Source organism: Phyllostomus discolor, chromosome 13, assembly GCF_004126475.2.
Source record: "Phyllostomus discolor isolate MPI-MPIP mPhyDis1 chromosome 13, mPhyDis1.pri.v3, whole genome shotgun sequence".
Lineage (NCBI taxonomy): Eukaryota > Metazoa > Chordata > Mammalia > Chiroptera > Phyllostomidae > Phyllostomus > Phyllostomus discolor.
Window position 1 is genome coordinate 41,116,120 of NC_040915.2, and position 20,084 is coordinate 41,136,203.

At 40.9% G+C, this 20,084-nt stretch overlaps 2 protein-coding genes across 7 annotated transcripts; one reads left to right on the forward strand and one right to left on the reverse strand.

Annotated features, from left to right (window-relative positions):
* Nucleotides 1–1,349: 1,349 nt before the first annotated feature.
* On the forward strand, nt 1,350–3,753 carry ZNF891 (zinc finger protein 891). The gene has a single exon (XM_036013931.1). It carries the CDS (start codon nt 1,370–1,372, stop codon nt 3,035–3,037), a length of 1,668 nt encoding a protein of 555 aa, XP_035869824.1. The 5' UTR covers nt 1,350–1,369; the 3' UTR covers nt 3,038–3,753.
* Nucleotides 3,754–10,017: 6,264 nt separating this feature from the next.
* Nucleotides 10,018–20,005, reverse strand: ZNF140 (zinc finger protein 140). 6 transcript variants are annotated; one of them, XM_036013935.1, is made up of 6 exons: nt 19,654–20,005; nt 19,302–19,357; nt 16,849–16,968; nt 16,334–16,460; nt 15,926–16,021; nt 10,018–12,248 (listed from the first exon to the last, which is right to left on the reverse strand). In XM_036013935.1, exons 4-6 carry the CDS (start codon nt 16,365–16,367, stop codon nt 11,083–11,085), a joined length of 1,296 nt encoding a protein of 431 aa, XP_035869828.1. In that variant the 5' UTR covers nt 16,368–16,460; nt 16,849–16,968; nt 19,302–19,357; nt 19,654–20,005; the 3' UTR covers nt 10,018–11,082. The 6 variants fall into 6 exon arrangements, with proteins under 6 accessions (XP_035869828.1, XP_035869825.1, XP_035869826.1 ...); XM_036013932.1 differs by lacking the exon at nt 16,849–16,968; XM_036013933.1 differs by lacking the exon at nt 16,849–16,968 and having other exon boundaries at nt 15,926–16,018; nt 19,654–20,004.
* Nucleotides 20,006–20,084: the final 79 nt, after the last annotated feature.

The window sequence follows — 20,084 nt, forward strand, 5'->3', positions numbered from 1 at the left end:
GGTGTAACTCAGTGGATTGAGTGCTAGCCTGAGAACCAAAGCGTTGCTGGTTTCATTCCCTGTCAGGGCACATGCCTGGGTTGCAGGCCAGGTCCTCAGTGGGGCATGTACAAGAGGTAACCACACATGGATGTTTCTCTCCCTCTCTTTCTCCTTCCCTTCCCCTCTCTCTAAAAATAAGTGAAAAAATTCTAAAAAAAAAAAGGCGAGACCTGTATAGATACTAGCATAACAAATTATTGGATGATTTGCTATGATCCTTAAAGTCTCCAAGCATTCATTAGCCTTTTGTATACACACTGTTGTTTTGTTTTTTTATGTTAAAGCTATTATAAAAATTGTTCAGGAAAGTTCTATACCTTCTAATATTTATTTTAGCTTTGTTGAATTTTACTTTTTTATTGTTGTTCAGGTGCCATCTAATATTGTTAAGCACTTACTCCTAAAGCTTGGAACATAGTTCATGCCTTTTTGTTCGTGCCGTTCAAGTTTTAGATAGCCTAATTTCTCATGAGGAGATATGGACTTTGGAGAGATTATATGAAGGTACATAATCAAATGAACATTTGTTTCAAACTCACATATCTACCTTTCACAACTCCAATAAAATTCAGGCAAAGTATCAGCCATATCATCAGTCCTGTTAATCATATGTGAGGTTATTCAGTGAACCAGGTTATACATAGAATACACAAATTTAACTAAAACTGTTCTTCTAAGCAGGGAAATTATTTTTCCATTAACAAAATAGCTTAAAAAGTAGCAAAGTATGCATGAAATTTAGTTAAATAACCATGTCTTTTTTTGACTGGTTCTGTTCAGCTTTGATTTTTTTAATAATGCATGCTTCTTCCACCCTGGACTGAGAAGTAGTCTGCAGGGCAAGCCAGTATAAATAACCAAGATGACAGTTTTGGAAGGTGGCCAAGGATAACTAGATTACGTCAGTACAGTCCAGTAAAGATTTGAGCTGGTCAGACCTTCGTGGGAAGCAGGGGGAGGACTTTTTTTTTCCTTTGCCTCCAGTGGGTACCTATTTCCACGTTTCTTCTTTTAACTGAACCTGCCTCTTTACCTACAGGGAAGATGCTTAGTGAAATGCATCATTGCCTTGACTGGACCAGAGAAACAAGAGAAGAAGTAATCCTGATCTCTCTGTTGACCTACCCCCACATGAGTTCTGACTACACAGGACTCTGCCTGTTTCTTTTTTTAAATATTTTTATCCTCACATGGGGACCTTTTTTTTTTTCATTGTTTCTAGAGAGAGAGGAAGAAAAGGGGAAAAGGAAACATTGATGCCTGAAAGGAACATCTATTGGTTGCCTCCCCCACACACTGGATGAGAGATTGAACCCACAACCCAGGTATGTGTCCTGACCAGGAATCGAACCTACAACCCTTCAGTTATGGGAGGACGTTCCACCCAACTGATCCACGCTGGCCAGGGCAGGACTCTGCCTGTTTCTATGTGAGAAATACTGAGGAAGAAAGGATGGTGGCTGGATTTCCAGCAGCCTGGGTACAGGCACCAGTGACCTTCAAAGATGTGGCTATGGAGTTCACACAGGAGGAGTGGATGATGCTAGACTCCGCTCAGAGAAGTATGTACAGAGATGTCATGTTGGAAAACTACATGAATCTCACTTCAGTGGCATATCAATTATGCAAGCCTTCTGTGACCTCCCAGTTGGGTCAGGAAGAGACAAGAACTATGAAAAGGAGAATACCCAAAGGCACCTATCTAAATTGGGAGATTCAAATTACAACCGAAGAGTCAACTCTAAAGCAGAATGCTTTGGGGGGAGAAAGATCCAGTGGTAAAATGGTAAGATTCACAATGGATGATTGGTCTTCCACATTAATACAAGACTGGGAATGCCATAAGACCAGAAAACAGCACAAGATCCCAGAGGGTAATTTGAAGCAAATGACATTTACCCAGAAGAAAACAGCGAATCAGGAGAGATTCTGTGACTACCATGAATTAGAAGAAAACTCTAAACTTAGATCAAAACTTGCTTTTTCAAACAGAGTTTCCATCAGTAAACATTGCCATAAATGTTACTTAACTATTGAGAGTTTGAAGCATAAGTCAATCCTAAACAGTAATGAGAAAAACTCTGTGAGTGAGACATTCTGTGAGAGTCATGAATATGATAGATGGCATCTTGAAAGAGCCCAAACAGCACAAAAAGAGTGCATGTGCTCTGAACATGGTGTACATTTCAAACATAATATGCTTCCTATACAAAATAATTTTGATATGGTGGAAAATTCCTATGAATGTAATAAAAACAAAACTTTTAGTCATCATTCACCCTGTGAGCAAAAGGAGCAACCTCCTACTGGAGAGAAATATGAATGTAGTCAGTGTGGAAAACCCTTCAAAAGGATTTCTAATCTTATTTTGCACAAAAGAAGTCACATGGGCGAGAAACAGTATGAATGTAAAGAATGTGGAAAAGACTTCACTGATTCCTCAACCCTAAAGAGACACGTACGAACTCATACTGGTGAGAAACCCTATGAGTGTCATCAATGTGGGAAAGCTTTCAGTCAAAAAACATCTCTTAAGGCCCACGTGAGAACTCACACTGGAGAGAAACCTTATGAGTGTAATCATTGTGGAAAGTCTTTTGGAACAAGTTCTTACCTTATAGTGCACAAGAGAATACACACGGGGGTGAAACTCTACAAGTGCAGTGACTGTGGAAAAGCCTTCAACACGAGTTCTCACCTTACAGTTCACAAAAAGATACACACCGGAGAAAATCTTTATGAGTGCAAAGACTGCGGGAAAGTTTTTAGTGGTCTCTCATCCCTTAGAATGCATGTGAGAACTCACACTGGGGAAAAACCCTATGAATGTCAGGAATGCAGGAAAACCTTCACTGTTTCCTCTTCCCTTAGGAGACATGTGAGAACTCACACAGGAGAGAAACCCTATGGATGTATTCAGTGTGGCAAAGCATTCAGTCAGAATTCTTCACTTATCATACACAAGAAAATTCACACTAGGAGAGAATCCCTGTAAGTGTTTGGGATGTGGAGTGACCTTTTTCATCGTCTTAAGGTGGACTACAGTTTCACTATTTCAGTCTTTGTTCTCTAAAATAAGCATTTAAAGCTACATATGTAGTCATTTAAAACCTCTTTTATCTACATAACACATATTGGTGTACGCTAATTTATTCTCTTAATTCTACTTGTCTAATATTTATTATGACTTTTTGATCCATAGCTGTTTAGAATTATGATTTTATAATATGTGACATAAGGTTTTCAGTTACCTTCTCATTGATTTCTAAATTGAGTGCATTACGTTTAGAATATCTGGACTACAGTACTTTATTAGTATTTTCTTCAGAGTTGCTTTCTACCCTGCTGTGGCAGATCTGCTGTAGCCAGGTGAGCAAGGCCATACTTCCATCCTGATGACCCTGTTTTGGCTCATAGGACCAGTATGCCCAGTTACACAACTTCTCAGCCTCCTTACAGCCAAGTGTAGCCATATCCCTCATTCCCGATTAATCCAAAATAGACAGTGTCATTAGTGACAGACCTGTCTGTTTTTACTTTGCCTTTTTGTGTTCCCCATTCCTCTCCCTTTCAATTTTCCATTCCTAGAGCGGAAGGAACCAGGTTGTGCCTGAGGATGACAACTATGGCTCATGGGTGGAGTAGAATAAAAACACTGGTTCCTCACAGACATCTTTAAACAGTTGCACCAGCACTGCACTGGTATATCTGGACATCTTTTTAGGTGGGAAAAATAAGCTTGTTGATTCTCTTCATAGCAGTATATGAGATACAGTAAAGTTATTAAAAACTAAAAGACTGCAGCCCTGGCTGGTGTAGCTCAGTGGATTGAGCGTGGGCCTGCAAACCAAAGCATCACCGGTTCAATTCCTGATCAGGGCACATGTCTGGGTTGCGGGCCAGGTCCCCAGGAGGGAGGTGTGAGAGGCAACTACACATTGATGTTTCATCCTCTCTTTCTCCTTCCCTTCCCCTCTCTCTAAAAACAAATAAAATCTTTAAATAAATAAAAGACTGTAGATCCATGGGCATGTAGAGTTGAATATTTTATGTCCGATGTACAAATATAGTACTTGTGTGAGATTATCTTAAGTGGTACTCAAAATCCTGCAAAATCTCGGCAGGCCAGCACCTGCAGATTCGGGCTCAGTCTCACCCAGCACATTGGACGTTACTGGAACCGCGGCATCGCTGGCTTCTCTGATTTGATCTTACTTTGTTCCAGTATGTTTTCTATGCAGCTTCCACAGTATCCTTTCACTATTTTTATTTTTATTCTTATATTTATTTTATTCTTGGTGTTTCTTAATTATGAAACGAATACATGCATATGAGATAAATGTAAAACCACCTGTGCTATGTATGCACAGTAGAAGGGGAAGTCCCCAGCTTCTACTGCCTTTGAATGTTAACGTTGTAGATGACTGTGCATTCTCAGACTGTTCCATGTACATAGAAGTATGTGGTCTTATAAAAATTGTTATAGACGGTATTCTATGCATATGCAAATATATCATTTTATAAAAATTGTCACACCTTTCATTCCTTATCTTTTAAAACCTATCTGCCAGCACATATAGTTCTATTTCATTCTTAATAGCCATGTAGTATTTGATTATATGGATATATCATACTGTAGTTAATCCAGTTCCCCTCCAGGAGCTTCCTAACAAGCAATGCTGCAGGGAACAGTGTTGTTTACAGTTCTTGCTTTCCTCTCATGTGTTCGTAACACTGCTCCCAGGGTGATCCACCTAAGGCACTAATCTCTTACGTTATTCTTTGAAATCCTCCCACCTTTGACCTTTCATGCTCAAATTGTCACCTGTCTTTTCGGGCCATATCCCTTGCATCTTGTGACTCTGGACCCTGACCTGGCCATCCTTTACGATGAATTATCCTATAATTCTCCTAACAAAACTGTTCACACTCTCACAGTGTTGTCTAATTATGTATCTTCCCCTCACAAATGGGAGCTTTGGTACGGTGGGAACTTTGTCAACGTTGTTCACTGTTTACTCCTAGTATTTAGCCCATAGTAGGAATTCACTTAAACATTTAAGGTTTTTCAAAACTTTTTTACTTAGTATTTCTGTGGTAGCTTAACTTAAAATAAGGCAAAATTGCACAGAATCAAAATTTCTTTTTCTTAAGCATTAGAGTCACACTTGGCGTAGTAAGATATCCCGCCGTGACAGGCACACAGAAACTAAGACTGTCGAGAGGACTGCAGTGTCATGTTTACTATTCTCTCCCTCATTCCCTCTCTTCCTTTCCCCCGTTACAAGCTCATATAGTTTGCTTTGTACGGCCAGTGTTCATATGCTGCTATGTTGTGCATTATCTTCAAAGGAGTAAAATGACCTGGTATTGGTGAGGGGGCAGTGTTCTCCTTTAGGCTACTGATGGAAGCATAAATACAACTTTTTCAGGTTGACAGGTAAGCAGTATGTATCCAAAATATTTATTTTCTGAGCTTTTATAAAATAAAACAAAAAATTCTTAATGCATGCATGTTTAAGTAACAGCAGTTATCTCAGTTTCATGCTCGAGTGAAAAACTAGAAAATTCCCAATAATAGCTAATCATAAAGTGGAATATAATGCAGTTATTAAAAATGTAGTTAAAAACCAGTCATTAAAACCAGTGTGGCTCAGTTGGTTGGGCACTGTCCCACCAGCTGAAAGACTGCCAGTTCAATTCCATCAGGGCACATGCCCAGGTTACAGGTTCAGTCCCTAGTCAGGGCACATAAGAGAGGCAACCAACTGCTGTTTTTTCTCTTACATCAATGTTTCTCTCCCTCTCATTCCCCCTCCTTGTCTCTCTAGAAATAAAATACAATCTTTTAAAAAGTGTAGTTATATATTTATAGATATGTGGGATGTATTTAATATATTATGCTTTTTAAGTACAATTACAAATTACTGAAGTATGACCATGTTTTTATTAAAATATGCACTGCCTGCCATGGCTGCGGTGGCTCAGTGGATTGAGCACCAGCCTGCAAACAAAAGGGTCGCCAGTTCAATTCCTGGTCAGGGCACATGCCTGGGTTGTCAGCCAGGTCTGGGATCAGGGACCTGCTAGAGGCAATAGTCGATGTATCTCTCATAGATCAATGTTTCCCTCTCTTTCTCGCTTCCTTCCCCTCTCTAAAACTAAATGAAATCTTTAAACACAAATAAATAAATAAAATATACATTGTTAGTGTATATTTGTATGAGCTGAAGATATCCTGGAAGGATATATATAAAAATTGATAACTAAATTGATAATATACATTTTTAAAATATTTTTAAAGACAATTCCATCATGATGTCTTAATTATCAAAAGCATTGTTTTTAATGTCTTCAAAGTTGTAAATAGATTTGTTTAGACTGTTGTTGGGTATATAGATTCTGTCCCTTTTATAAATTTAAGTTTCTTTTTTTTTACGTTTTTAAAACCACGTGTTCTATCTTCAACATTTTAAAGGCAAGCTTTTTGAAAGTACTGTTAAAGGGCACGGGGCTCCTTTTAGACTCCATGGGGGAGTGGGGGAGGTACAAGATTTAAGTAGTATTCTGCAAGAGCAGAAGTTATCACTCAGACTTTGGCGTATTTTTTCTAAAAAAGAAAAGCCAGCAACTGAAAACTGGGCAAGGGGGCAAGAAGAGTATATGAAACCAGGTTGGAAAGTAGGCCACATCATAAAAGACCTTACCAGCTATGGTACAGTTTATTTATTTTTTTTATTTGAAGAGCTATTAGAAGGTCTTCAATAATCTTTCATAAGAGAAAAATTGTTTTTAAAAGATCACACTGGCTGTGTCTCATTTCCTCAGCATACAGAGTTCTTTTAAGACAATACATAAATTGAGACATTTTAAACACAAACAGGAGATTCTCAAATAATGTATGTCATGACTTAAACTCACTTGTAATGTGAGAAATGCACATTGTATTCCAGACATTGTGTTCAAGAGAAGCACAGTGGCTCCAGGTTACGTCACCTTCTGCCACGGAGTTTCTCCCTGATGGTTGGAGGGGCTAATACTTCAGTCCAACCACAGACTGAGCTGCGTCAGAGCTGGGTTGAAATGTTTCCTCTATTTAGCTTTGTATTCCGGATATGACTCTCCTGGGCTTTTAAATCCGAGGACTGTGTGAGGTTAGTCTCCCTGACCTCCTGCCCCAGCAGCTTCAAATTCTGACCAATGGCTGAGGAAGAAGCTGACCGTGTACTTTAGGCAGCTGCCCTTCCCTGGTGGGTTTGTCATTCCTAAGCACTACGGACACCGTAGACATCTCACTCTTCCTTGCAAAAGCTTTGACTCCAACGCCCTAGCCGCCTGCACAGCCCTGAAACTCAGCAATGTCCCATGTGAAAGAACCAGCTGTGCATGAGGCTGCTCGTGTTTCTAATCTGCCACCAGTGATCCCCTAAAACTCGTGTGATTTTCCCCCAGGCCCACACTGAAAACAGGAAATGCTTACAAGGGCCAGATAGCCTGTGATCATCAAGTTACCTCAGAGGCATTGTCCCTCTATAGCATTTTGGTTCATCTAGTCCTCTGCTTCCACAGCTCCACAATGCCTTTCAGAATGATTTTTGGAGATTATGCTAAATGAAATAAGCCAGAGAAAGACAAATAACATGATCTCCTTTATATGTAGAATCTAATGAGTAAAATAAATTGACAAAACAGAAACAGAAGCATGGACACACGGAACAGACCGACAGCTGTGAGAGAGGGAAGGGGGACTGGATGGGAGAAGGTGAAGAGATTGGTCAAAGAACATTTACACACGACCCATGGACATGGACAACAGTGTGGTGATGAGAGGCCAGGTGGAGTGGGCAATGGGCGGGGGACACGGGGACATCTGTAATAGTGTCAACAATAAAAATAAACAAAAAATTAAAAATGATTTTGTAATTTATCTGCTTTACCTGGTTGCTGGCACAATACTGCATCCTGTCTTGAAGCAGACTTTCTGAAGATATTATAAATAGCAGTTAAACAGTCTCATAGTAACATTGCATTCAGTTGAAGGGGTCATAGTAAAAAACAGTTGTAACTGTATCTGACATGCAGTACGTGACAGCTGCATCTAGCAGTGTGCCAAAGATGACACTCACTCAGCTGTACACTTTGATTGTACACAAGAGAATTACTCTAAAGGCAAATGCTAATTCAGAAGGTTTCACACGGAAATTGTTACATAAGGAGTCACATTCCGGTACAGGTACCCTGTGCTGTGTGGAAGGTTACCTAATGCGCTCCTCTGTAAAGGACAGAGATGTTCATTGGGAGTGTGATGGTTTTACAATGTATGGGTAATTGAGTAACCATGACAACAGAGTATGAAAATACTGTAGCTGCATTCCTGAGTATGTTTCCTATAAATCTCACACATCTTGAGTATGCAAACCTATGAAAATTGTGTCTGAAATAAACTTACACTACATAGATCAAAACGTTCAAACTGGATGTTTACCCCTTCACATGTATGGAGATGGTCACACTATATACTGCCACTGTTTCTTTGTCTCAACAATACAATACAAATTGGCCTGAAATTTTATACAAGTAATTTAAAGTGCAACAGCATATACTTTTCTCCTGCTGTTTGCTTTTATATCTTACTGTGTCTTGCTATTGTTACTGAATTGCATCTTGAAAAAACTGGCAACATTTTATTGTCTACCTCTGGAAAGTGCCACAGCTTGTAACAAATGATATGGTTAAAATGGGAAGATGTAACAGATTTATATGCTAAAATTGAGTGAAAGAAAGCAATTATGAACCTTGCCAGCACCTTCTTGCAGTGACAAAGCATACCGTATCACCAAAAACATCCACGAAGTATTCATTTTCTTTTTTCAGTAGCGAGTGTTTGACATCTCTTCCTGTATAACCTAGGAATTATCTGTTTTTGCTTTTTAGAATAACAGTTCTTATTTTTTGAAATATCTTAGCACAAATAAATTAGAGGACTTTTTAGATGAGTTACGTAGTTTTGAATGATGTTACATGAAGGAGGAGAAAGTTTTTATTTCTGATAAAATGATTCAGATACTGTATCTGTGTGCCGAACTTCCTGTAAAGGCACTTCCTGCCTGGTTGCCCCTCACTTACCTGGTCATAGTCCTCTTGTCACATTTTTCTCCATCACTCTCTCCCTTGCTCCAATAAGGAGGTCACATTGGGTTTAGAAATAGAAAGTCCTGCTTACAAGAGAGAGAAAATAGATACTTCAAAATATTATAGTTTTCCTCAGCTCCAGACCCAATCTCAGTAAACGGAGGAAAAGCTATTTTAAGAACAGCAGGAGGAAAATGTATCCACTTCCCACTGGTACCCATTTGCAATCATTTCCTCAAGGACATGGAATAGGAATTCAGCCAGGCAACTCAGAGCCCACCCGCTGCTCACAATATTTCCTAGGGAGATACCAAAGATACCTAAATTCAGTTAATTTGGAGGAATAGTAACCTCCTCAGACAAGCTTCACATAGTTCTCCGTCATTACATCCCAATATCAATTATTTTGGGCAAGGTGCAGTCAGCCCCATTCCTCCTTAGAGCAGTCTACGGCTACACCTCTGAATGCTACAAACCTTTGAAATGACAAATACATTCTTGTTCACTGAGACCTCCCCATCCCCCACGGGGCCCATGGTGCTGGGGAAAGGAACAATGCTGGCAGCACTAGGGAAAGGGAGGGTTTACACAACAGAATGACTCACTGGGTAATTCTAGAAAAGTAATTACTAAGCAGCAGCTGTACTGTTGTCACAAAAGAAAATGCTAGCCTCTCATTTTGGGTAAGGTTTACGTATATATGGAAAAAACAAATGAAGCACTTAGTCAAGTACTAAATTGCATATTACAAACACTAGATTCGGGGCAAGTTCTTATAAGAGGCAATCAGTTGCTTCAGAGAAGATAAACTTTTACCCGGGACATTAAAAAATGGTCAAGGTGTACATTGAAAGTGAACACAACAGAATTTATTTAGACAAGTATGGTTTTACAAAATAAATGTTCTTACTGTAAATGCAACAAAAGAGGAAAACTACGCTGGCATTTCCCCGTAATATGCCTCATTGACATTGATTTCTGACTAAGAGCTGTCTAGTCAGATTCAAGGATAAATGTGCGTTAGTATAACCTTAAATCCAAACACTAGCTTAGTTAAAACCGTAAGACACCAAAAATGTTTCTATAATTATGTTTGTATAATGTTTCCAGGAAAGCACACTACTCTTGTTCATGTCGACATCGTGACAGTTGCATTTTCAGAGTCATGTATGCTGTGGGAGGAAAGTCTCAGCAAGTACCATATTAACTATAAATCAAAACGTGTATGTACAGGTCTTTTCTGAATATGCCTGCTTTTTTAGAAAAAGACCAAAACATTCCCCCTGTAAAGAAAAAAATTCCTACATTAATTCCCTCCAGTATGACTTCTCAGAACGCTAAGATTTTCCCACACCCATTACAATGGCATGTTTTCCTCAGTATAATTCTACAGATTTAAGATACTGCAGAAAGTCAATCTATATTCAGTTCATGTAGAGGGTTGCTTTTTCTCCTTAAAAGACCTTTATAATTTTATAAATAGTGCAGGGTACATGAAGGCATTCTCAAATCACGGTGTTTGTATGTATGACTTTACTTCAGTATAAATTTTCTGATGGCCTGGGAAAAGTGCACCCTTACCCATGCATTCATCCGTGCGTGAGCTGACAGATGCAGAATGAGAGCTAATCTCCGAGGGGCAGCTTTCTCACATGCACTGGACTTGCATCCCTTTCCTGGTGGGAACTAGTAAACGTAGAGTAAGGGAATCCTACCAGATGAGGAGTCCCCTCCATACTGACTGCATTTTCTGATATTACAAAAAGAAAAGCAGCTTTAATGGCTTTCCCATATATTTCTGGGGTCTTTCTCCAGGTATGGGTCAATGTCTTCAATTTCAACACATTCACTTAAGGCTCTCAAGTCAAAGTAAGGCATTAGCTGCTATGTTTTCAAATCTGTACATTTTTAGGTTTTCTCAACAGTGTGAATTCCCTGGTGTTCAGTAAGGAATGAGTGGTAATTAAATGAATTTTCATATTCATAGGGGTTCTCTAGAGTGTGTGTTCTCTGATGTTTCGCAAGGTTTGAACTCCAGCTGAAGGATTTGTTGCATATCTTACATACATAGGGCTTCTCCCCGGTATGAGTTATCTGATGTAGGATGAGGGAAAAGCTCCGACTAAAGGTTTTCTCACAGTCAGTACATGCGTAGGGTTTTTCTCCAGTGTGGATTTTCCTGTGCTGTATAAGGGATGCATGCCATGTGAAAACTTTACCACACTCATGGCACTCGTAGAGCTTTTCTCCAGCGTGAATTCTCTGATGTTTAATGAGGAAGGAGTGGCAACGGAAGGCTTTCCTACAGTCGTTACATTCATAGGGGGTTTTGGTGGTGTGAATGCTCTGATGTCGAGTAAGGTGTGAAGAGCGGCGGAACGCCTTCCCACATTCAATGCATTCGTACGGTTTCTCACTGGTGTGCGTGATCTGGTGACGAATGAGTTCTGAGCCACTGCTAAAGGCTTTCCCACACTTCCTGCACATATACTGTTTCTTCCCTATGTGAATTCTCTGATGCCGAGTGAGGTTTGAGGCACGACTGAAAGCCTTTCCACATTCAGTACATTCATAGGGTTTCTCCCCAGTATGTGTTCTCTGGTGTTCAATGAGGAATGAAAGGTAACTGAATGTCTTACGACAGTCTTTACACTCATGGGGTTTCTTTCCAGTATGTATCATCTGATGCTTCACCAGGTTTGAGATCTGACTAAAGGTTTTGCCACATTCCTTACATACATATGGTTTCTCTCCAGTGTGAGTTCTCTGATGTAATACCAGGGAAAAGCGCCGACTGAAAGTTTTCCCACATTCGTGGCACCCAAAGGGCCTCTCCACGGCATTGACACTATGTTGAGACAGGGCTTCTTGATGAGAAACTCTCACTTGCCTGATACATCCCTGATTTCTTTGCAGCATCTCAGTAACGTCCTCACATTTCCAGCTTCCTTTAAAACAGGAATGTTCAGGGCTGTAGTTCAGAATCCTCTCCTTTATCAAATGCTGGGATGAATCATTTTCATATATAACATTGTTTGGAGAAAATTCTCTGATCACACCATTCGACCCTGAAACTCAAAAAACACAGCAATGTTTCTTATTTTCTGTTGAGTGAAATAAAAGCCATCCTCCCTTTTTCAACGAAAAAATTAAGTATGAAATGTTTTTATATTTGTCATATGTGACTTTGAAATCTAAGCAGTCTAAGCCCAGTAATTCAGAAGACATCAAACAGAAGAGAGATTTAGTTGAATAAGGGGAAAAATTAAATCAAGGTAACTGAAAGTGAGGGATATGAAGAAGATAAGTAATTGGGAAGGACAGGTTATTAGTTTTCCTCACATCCATTTATTTGCTGCCAGAATGACCTGAAAATGAAAATTTCATTATGCTAATAAACTGCAAGTGCTCCTCGGGTCCCACAAAGATATCAGATTGTTCACCTAATGCCTTTGGAACAGTGGCTTATTCTAAATAAAATAACAAAAAGTTTCTCTGAATATCACCTTCTACGTTACTCACTCTACCTCTACTTTTTACATTGATATCTGAAGCTCAGCTTTGCTGTAACAGTGTTTCTACCAGATGCTTCTGATAGATGAGCACGGGCCCTGATTATCTTCAGGCTAAATTTTAAACAGATACTTAATCGATTATTTGGGGGGAAGAGAATTTTATAATAACATGATGGTCTCTAAAAATACATATTCTCTCATATTCTTAGTCTTATAAAATATGTAGGGTTAAAAGTCCATGCAAGTCCATGATGTATACAACATAGGCGCAAAAGTTTCTGGAAAAACTCATGTACTAAATTATCCTTAAAAATGGGGCAAAATGTTAGCAAATAAACATATGGGTATTCTCTGTACTATTCTTCAAACTTTTATGGAAGTTTAAAATTATTCCCAAAATTATTACACTTAAAAAAACCATTTTCCTCTAAAACATGCTTTGACATTTTCTTTGGAGGGAATGCTGCCTGTTATCATCACTGACTGTAAGCTTCTACAGAAAAGTAGAGAGACCTCATATTTCTTTAATATGTGTTTAAGCAATGAACCAAGATATATACCTATATATGGTATGCACAAAAAAAGGAAAAAAGAGAGGGAAAGCAATGAATTAGCTGTTAAGAAAGTGATCATTGCAACAAGGGAAAGTCTTAAATTACTTTCACAACTCTTCTGTAAACCAGTTCCATGTATTCTGAGTACCTCTATAAGAGCGCTGGGGATATGAACTGAATAATTCTCTTCAGTAGCTAAGAATATAAACAGGGTGAAGACAGAAAAGAAAACAATGACATAAGAAACGAAAGTTAAGCCCTGGCTGGTATGGCTCAGTGGATTGAGTGCTGGCCTGAGAACCAAAAGGTCACCAGTTTGGTTCCCAGTCAGGACACATGCCTGGGTTGCAGGCCAGGTCCCCAGTGTGGGGCACTCGAGGGGCAACCACACACTGATGTTTCTCCCCCTCTCTTTCTCCCTTCCTTCCCCTTTCTCTAAAAATAAATAAATAAACCCTTTTTTTAATCAGGTGTTTTTTTTTTAATTTTATTTATTTTTTTTATTTTTAGAGAGGGAAGGGAGGGAGATAGAGATAGAGATAGAGATAGAGAGAGAGAGAGAGAGAGAAACATCAATGTGCGGTTGCTGGGGGTTATGGCCTGCAACCCAGGCATGTACCCTGGCTGGGAATCGAACCTGGGACACTTTGGTTCCCAGCCCGTGCTCAATCCACTGAGCTACGCCAGCCAGGGCCCAATAAATAAAATCTTTAAAAAAAGAAAAGAAATGGAAGTTAAGTATTTAGAATAAAAAAGTGTATAAAAGATCAGGGACAAGATATAAAAATCCACTGCAACAGATAAAGGAAAGCTTCGCTGAGAAAACTAGTTTGGAACTAGTTGCATACTATTTGTCGTATGATTTCCCAGACCAATGAGGATAAAAAGCAGGACAAAGGCTGTAAGAGTCAAAGGAGGACCCGGCAATTCTAATTATGAGTATTTATCCAAAGAAACTCAAAACACTAAATTGAAAAACCACATGTATCCATATGCTCATTGCAGCATTATTTACAATAGCCAAGATATGGAAGCAACATAAGTGTCCACCAATAAATCAGTGGATAAAGAAGTGGTATGAATAAGATGAAGCAAAAGTAGGTCTACAGTTGTTTGTATAGAAAATAATACAAGAATAAACTGTTGTTTCATGTATTCACAACTGTAAACCTACTTTTGTCGAACCCAGTAAATACTATGAAATATGACTCAAACATTAAAAAAAAAAGAAAGAAAAGAACAAGAAATTTTGTCACTGGCAACAGCATGGATGGAGCTAGAGGGTATTGTGATGAGTGAAGTAAGTCAGAAAAAGGCAAATGCCATGATTTTATTTCTATGTGGAATCTAAAAAACAAAATAGAAACAAACTCGTAGACAGAATATTTTGATAATTATCAGATGGGAGAGGAGTTGAGAAAATGGTTAAAAATGGTGAAGGGATCAAGAAGCACAAATCAGTAGTTACAGAATAGTCATGGGGATGCAGAGTACAACATAAATAATGTGATAATATTGCAATAACTAAGCATGGTGTCAGATAATACTAGATTTATTGAGGTGATCACTTTGTAAGTTGTATAAATGTGTAATCACTGGGTTATACACCTGAAACTAATAGTATTAAATATCAACTGTAATTAAAAAACATAAAAAAATTATCAAAAAAAAAGAACTGCTCAGTTGTCAAATCAGTGAATTGTACCAGAAATCTTTGTAAGTCAGAAGCTCAGTGAATTGTTGAAATACTACCATGCACTGTTCCAAACTACCAAAACAAAACTAAAACAAGAACCCACTTAATATATTTGTGGAGTGTATGTCTGTGCAAAGCACTCTGGAAAATATTTGGACATTATCTAATGATGTGGAAGAGCTGCATTGTCCTCTGACCCAGCAGCTCCAGTCCTAGACATCCCCCAGGACACCTGTGGCAGCAGGTGCTGCCTACTGTGGACCAGGACACAGGGACGATCACAACATTGCTTACAACAGCCCTAAACTGCAAACAATCCAGGAAGCCCTCAATAATAGAATGGATAAATTGGGGTATACTTACTTATACAATGAAACAAACGGTAAGAACAATATGCAAAATACATAAATCTTAATTTTGAGAAGCAAATCACAATATAACACAATATAACAAATCACAATATAACTGGCTGGTCTGGCTCAGTGAATTGAGCACTGGGCTGCAAACCAAAAGGTTACAGGTTCAATTCCCAGTCAGAGCACGTGCCTGGGTTGCGGACCAGTCCCTAGTTAGGTAACCAATTGATGTATCTCTCGCATATTAATGTTTCTCTTCCTCTCTTTCTCCCTCCCTTCCCTTCTCTCTAAAAATATATACATACATACATACAAACATACACCTTAAAAAAAAGAACAAAGAAGAGAAATCAAAAAGAAATGAAATTCAGAGACCAGAAGAGCTAACGATGGAAGGAGAGGACACGTGTATCTCTGAGGAAGTGAGGGAAAGGCCACAACGAGAACTGAAGGCAGGCTGGTAAGTGGTGTAAGTGGTCCCTTATGGAGCTGTGGGCAAGACTTCACAATCTCTGTATCTGGTGTCTATAAGGGAAAACTTTCTAACCAACATATAAAAAAGTATTGCTTTCTCACTGACTAGTTGTGTTGTTATTTTTAAACTTCCCCACCAACTTCTAACTCACTCACCTGAGAAGAAATCTGTTCTCACATCTTTCCCCAGCCAGGGCTCTTTCCCTTGCTCCAGTAAGGAAACCACGTCTGGCTTAGACATGTTAAGACCTGCTTGAAGAAATGAAATAAATTCAAAATCACTTCTTGAATCCTCAGGAAAGAGGGACCATTAAAAGAAATGCCAGATGTAAGTATAAAGGGTATCTAAAGAGTAGGTGGCATTATAATCCCCATCTTAAAAACTAGTGGAAAAAAGGGGGACATACCTCCATTGGGAATGTTCAGGCTAATAAATAAAGATTTATTTAAAGATTCACAAGAGTAACACTAAAGGTCACTTTCTTTGTGCGGGGAGAGAAGGTTCACGAGAGTAACACTAAAGGTCACTTTCTTTGTGCGGGGGGGAGGAGGAGGAACACTTACCCAGTGCGACCAGGTGACCATAGTTCTCCAGCATAACACGTCTGTACAAGTCCCGTTGAGCAGGCTGAAGCCATTCCCACTCCTCCTGGGAGAAGTCTATGGCCACGTCTCTGAACGTCACTGACCCCTGAAATGACACACAGGCACCTGCGCAACAAGCACCAGTGCTCCCCGAGGCCCTGATGAGTAGTGCAATGCATCCCACTGTCGGGCGGAAAGTGCATACAAGTAATGGCAATGGGAGTTTTCCAAATTCTGAGTGATCACTGACAGTATAAGTAAGAGTAGAGCTGTTTTGTTTTGCTGTATAATAAAGAAAATGAGAGAAAAAATATGTGATTTGTCCTGAGATAATTTACAATTTTTTGAAAGGTAAAAAATTATATATGCGAACATGGATTTCTGGCTTTGGTTATAAAAATTCTTAAGGCTTTACAGCACTTTATGAATAGTGAAGACAATTCCTTTGTGTTTAATGGGCAATGGATATTGTCCTTAATACCAGTGTATTTCACCTTGATTTGGCAAGAATTTCTTCTTGATAACAATTAGTTGTAGTCCATAGCAGTCGTACCCTTGAAATGTGGTATGCATTCTCAGGTTTATCATAGTTGTCCCCATTCCTGAAGAAATAGCTGTGAAATTTAATTTTTAATTGTTTTAGAGAGATAGAGGAAATGAGAGAGAGAGAGAGAAACATCAATTTGTTGTTCCACTTACCTATGCATTCATTGGATGATTCTTGCACAGGCCCTGACTAGGAAATCAAATTTGCAACCTTGATATATGGGGTTAATACTCTAACCAACTGAGCTACCAGGCCCGTAGCTATGAAACTCAGAGGCAATTTTAGCAATGTTACAGAACAAGGAAGATAAGCAGTAGAAGGCAGGACCTCCAGAGCAGGGAATGTAATACCTCCCATGCTGGAACCTAATGCTTCTTCCCTTTAGGTTAGAGGGAACAATAAACACCTAGTTTTGCACCTGGTGAGTGATCCACATAACTGTTAGACATAAAAAGGAATTTTAGCCCTGGATGGTGTGGCTCAGTGGATTGAGTGCTGTCCTGTGAACCGAAGGATCACCGGTTTGATTCCCAGTTAGGGCACATGCCTGGGTTGTGGGCCAGGTCCCCAGTTGGGGGTGTGCAAGAGGCAACCACACATTGATGTTTCTCTCCCTCTCTCTCTCCCTCCCTTTTCCTTTCTCTAAAATTAAGTGAATACAATCTTTTTTCTAAAAAAAAAAAAAAGAAGGTCCCAAGCTAGTAACAGCCCAAAATGTATGGCAAAGTTACTTTTTTAAGTGATAAAGATTATTTAGTGATAGAGAATAAAGCTGTTTCCTAGAGTAAACAGTGGGATTTGTAACATGGGCGGAACTTGGACTCCTGAGCAAAACTTGGAGAGCTCTGGATTTGGAGACAAGTATGACAAAAAGTAGGACTGAGAACTGGATCTAAAAACAGAGGAGCACATGGATGTTTCTTTCCCTCTCTTTCATCTTCCCTTCCCCTCTCTTAAAATAAATAAACCTTTAAAAAAAAACCCCACACACGCATACACACAAAACAGAGGGGCAGCCCTGACTGGTGTGGCTCAATTGCTTGGGTATCATCCCACAAAGTTAAAGGTCACTGGTTTGATTCCGGAAAGAGCACACATCTAGGTTGTGGGTTCAGTTTCATGCACCAGTTCAGGGTACATATGAGAAGCAACCAATCGACATTTCTCTCTCACATCAATGTTTCCCTGTCTAAAAGTAAATTAATTAAAAATAAAAACAACCCTGGCTGGTGTGGCTCAGTGGATTGAGCACTGGATGCGACCCAAAGGCTCTCTGGTTTGATTCCCAGTCAGGGCACCTGCCTGGGTTGTGGGCCAGGTCCCCAGCAGGGGGAGTGGGAGAGGTAACCCCACATTGGTGCTTCTCTCCCTCTTTCTCCTTCCCTTCCCCTCTCTCTAAAAATGAATAAATCAAATCTTTAATTAATTAATAAATAAATAAGTAAATAAGACAGAGGGACTAACTTGGAATGGTTGCCAATATTACCCACGTTTGAGAAGCATGACTGCCAGCCAGGCACTTAGCCACAACCAAAACAAAAATAATCAGCATTCCTTGCTCTAAAATAAACTTGATGTCATGTCTGAAAAACGAGCTCCGTGAGTTCAGAGATTTTGTTTTGCTCATTGCTGGATCCCCAAGACTGAGAATGGGTGATGCATTAGAACCACCTGGAGGGGCTGTCAAAACACAACCTGCTGACCCGGACTCCCAGTTTCTGCTTTAGAAGGCCTAGGGTAGGGCTCACGAACGTGCCTTTCTAGTCCCGGCCAGTGTGGCTCAGTTGGTTGGGTGTCGACCTGCAAAGTGATAGGTCACTGGTTGGTTCCCAGTGGGCACATGCCTGGGTTGCGGGCCTGATGAGGGGCGGGTGCCTATGAGGGGCGGCCCGTTGATGTTTCTCTCTCACATCAGTGTTTCTGTGTCACAGTGGTGTTTCTCTCCCTCTCTCCCCCTCTCTCTAGGAGTAAATAAATAAAAATCTTAAAAAAAAACACATGCATTTCTAATTAGTTCTCAGGTGACGCTGACACTGCTGGTCCAGGGATCGCCCTTTGAGACCAGGTACAGGTGCTGAAACTAGATGCTTGATATAAATATGATAAGTAAATGCATGAAGGGTAGCTAAACCAAGAGACAAAATTTAAAGTTCTTCTCAATCGAGTAAGGGAGAAAGAGGAGGCAAGAGAACAGCTGGCTCCCTACCTGCTAAAAGACACCTGCCCGGTCAGAAACCCCGCCCACACCGGAACAGCCTCCCGCCAGCTGACACCCTGAGAAGCACGGCGCCCGAAGGGGAGGAGCCAAGCTGGGTCCTGGGGTTCCGCGGGGCCGTCCGCGGAAGTCCCTAGGGACTGAAAATCACAGCTTCATTTAGAAGAAAGGGAGCACCGGCTCACCTGAGACATGGCTCACTGCAAAGCCGAGGAGAAAAGGGCGGAGTAGACTGGGAGAGCTGCAGGGAAAGAAAGGAGCCGTTAGCGTCAGGCCCGCGGGCGGTGCGCGAGGAAGCGGGTCCCAACCCTCCGCCCTCGGCACACGGGGTCAGGGAACCCAGCAGGCCCGGGGAGCCCGAGGGAGCTCCCTTCCGCCCGCGAGCTCAGCGTCCCTTCTAATGGGGTCACAGGACGGCGCGCTTCCTCTGCGGTTCTGGCAGGGTGCGCGAAGCTTTCCGAGTTCCGGACGGTCATCGCCCGGGCTTGCCTGCGGGAATGCCTGGGCAGGCTGGGGGTTTGGGGGGCCTTTACCTACCTCCGGCCCAAGAATCCCAGACTCTCAGGTCTGCGTCCGGGCGCTAAAACTGCGCCTTCCGGAGTCTCAGGGACCGAACCCCGGGGCCAGGCCGCAGGATCCACCGCGGCTTCAGCGGTGTGAGTCCTGTCCCACACTACAACTGCCAGAACCCCCCCCCCACGACTACGGCGCCAGAGACAGAGCGGGTCCCAGAGAACTGCATTTACCGACTCACCACCTGGGCCTCAGCAAACAGTGGAAGGAAAGCTTCCCCTCGCACACTACAACTCCCAGAAGTCCTCACGCCTGCGGCGCCAGCCTCTGACAGGACGTGCCTCAGACAACTACACTTCCCAGGGTCCTCCGCGAACTCAGCGGAGGGAGGAAGTCTCTCCTCACACACTACAATTCCCAGAACTCCGCAGGACCCTGGCGCGAGAGACAGTGCG

What these genes read in the sequence shown, in the direction of transcription:
- ZNF891 (XM_036013931.1), top strand. Translation starts at nt 1,370, where the DNA reads ATGTGTCCTGACCAGGAATCGAACCTACAACCCTTCAGTTATGGGAGG.
- ZNF140 (XM_036013932.1), bottom strand. An exon ending in TGGTCACCTGGTCGCACTGG is followed by an intron (nt 16,022 to 16,333) that starts GTAAGTGTTCCT and finishes CATTTCTTCAAG; the next exon opens with CAGGTCTTAACATGTCTAAG. An exon ending in GAGAACAGATTTCTTCTCAG is followed by an intron (nt 12,249 to 15,925) that starts GTGAGTGAGTTA and finishes GTGTTTTTTGAG; the next exon opens with TTTCAGGGTCGAATGGTGTG.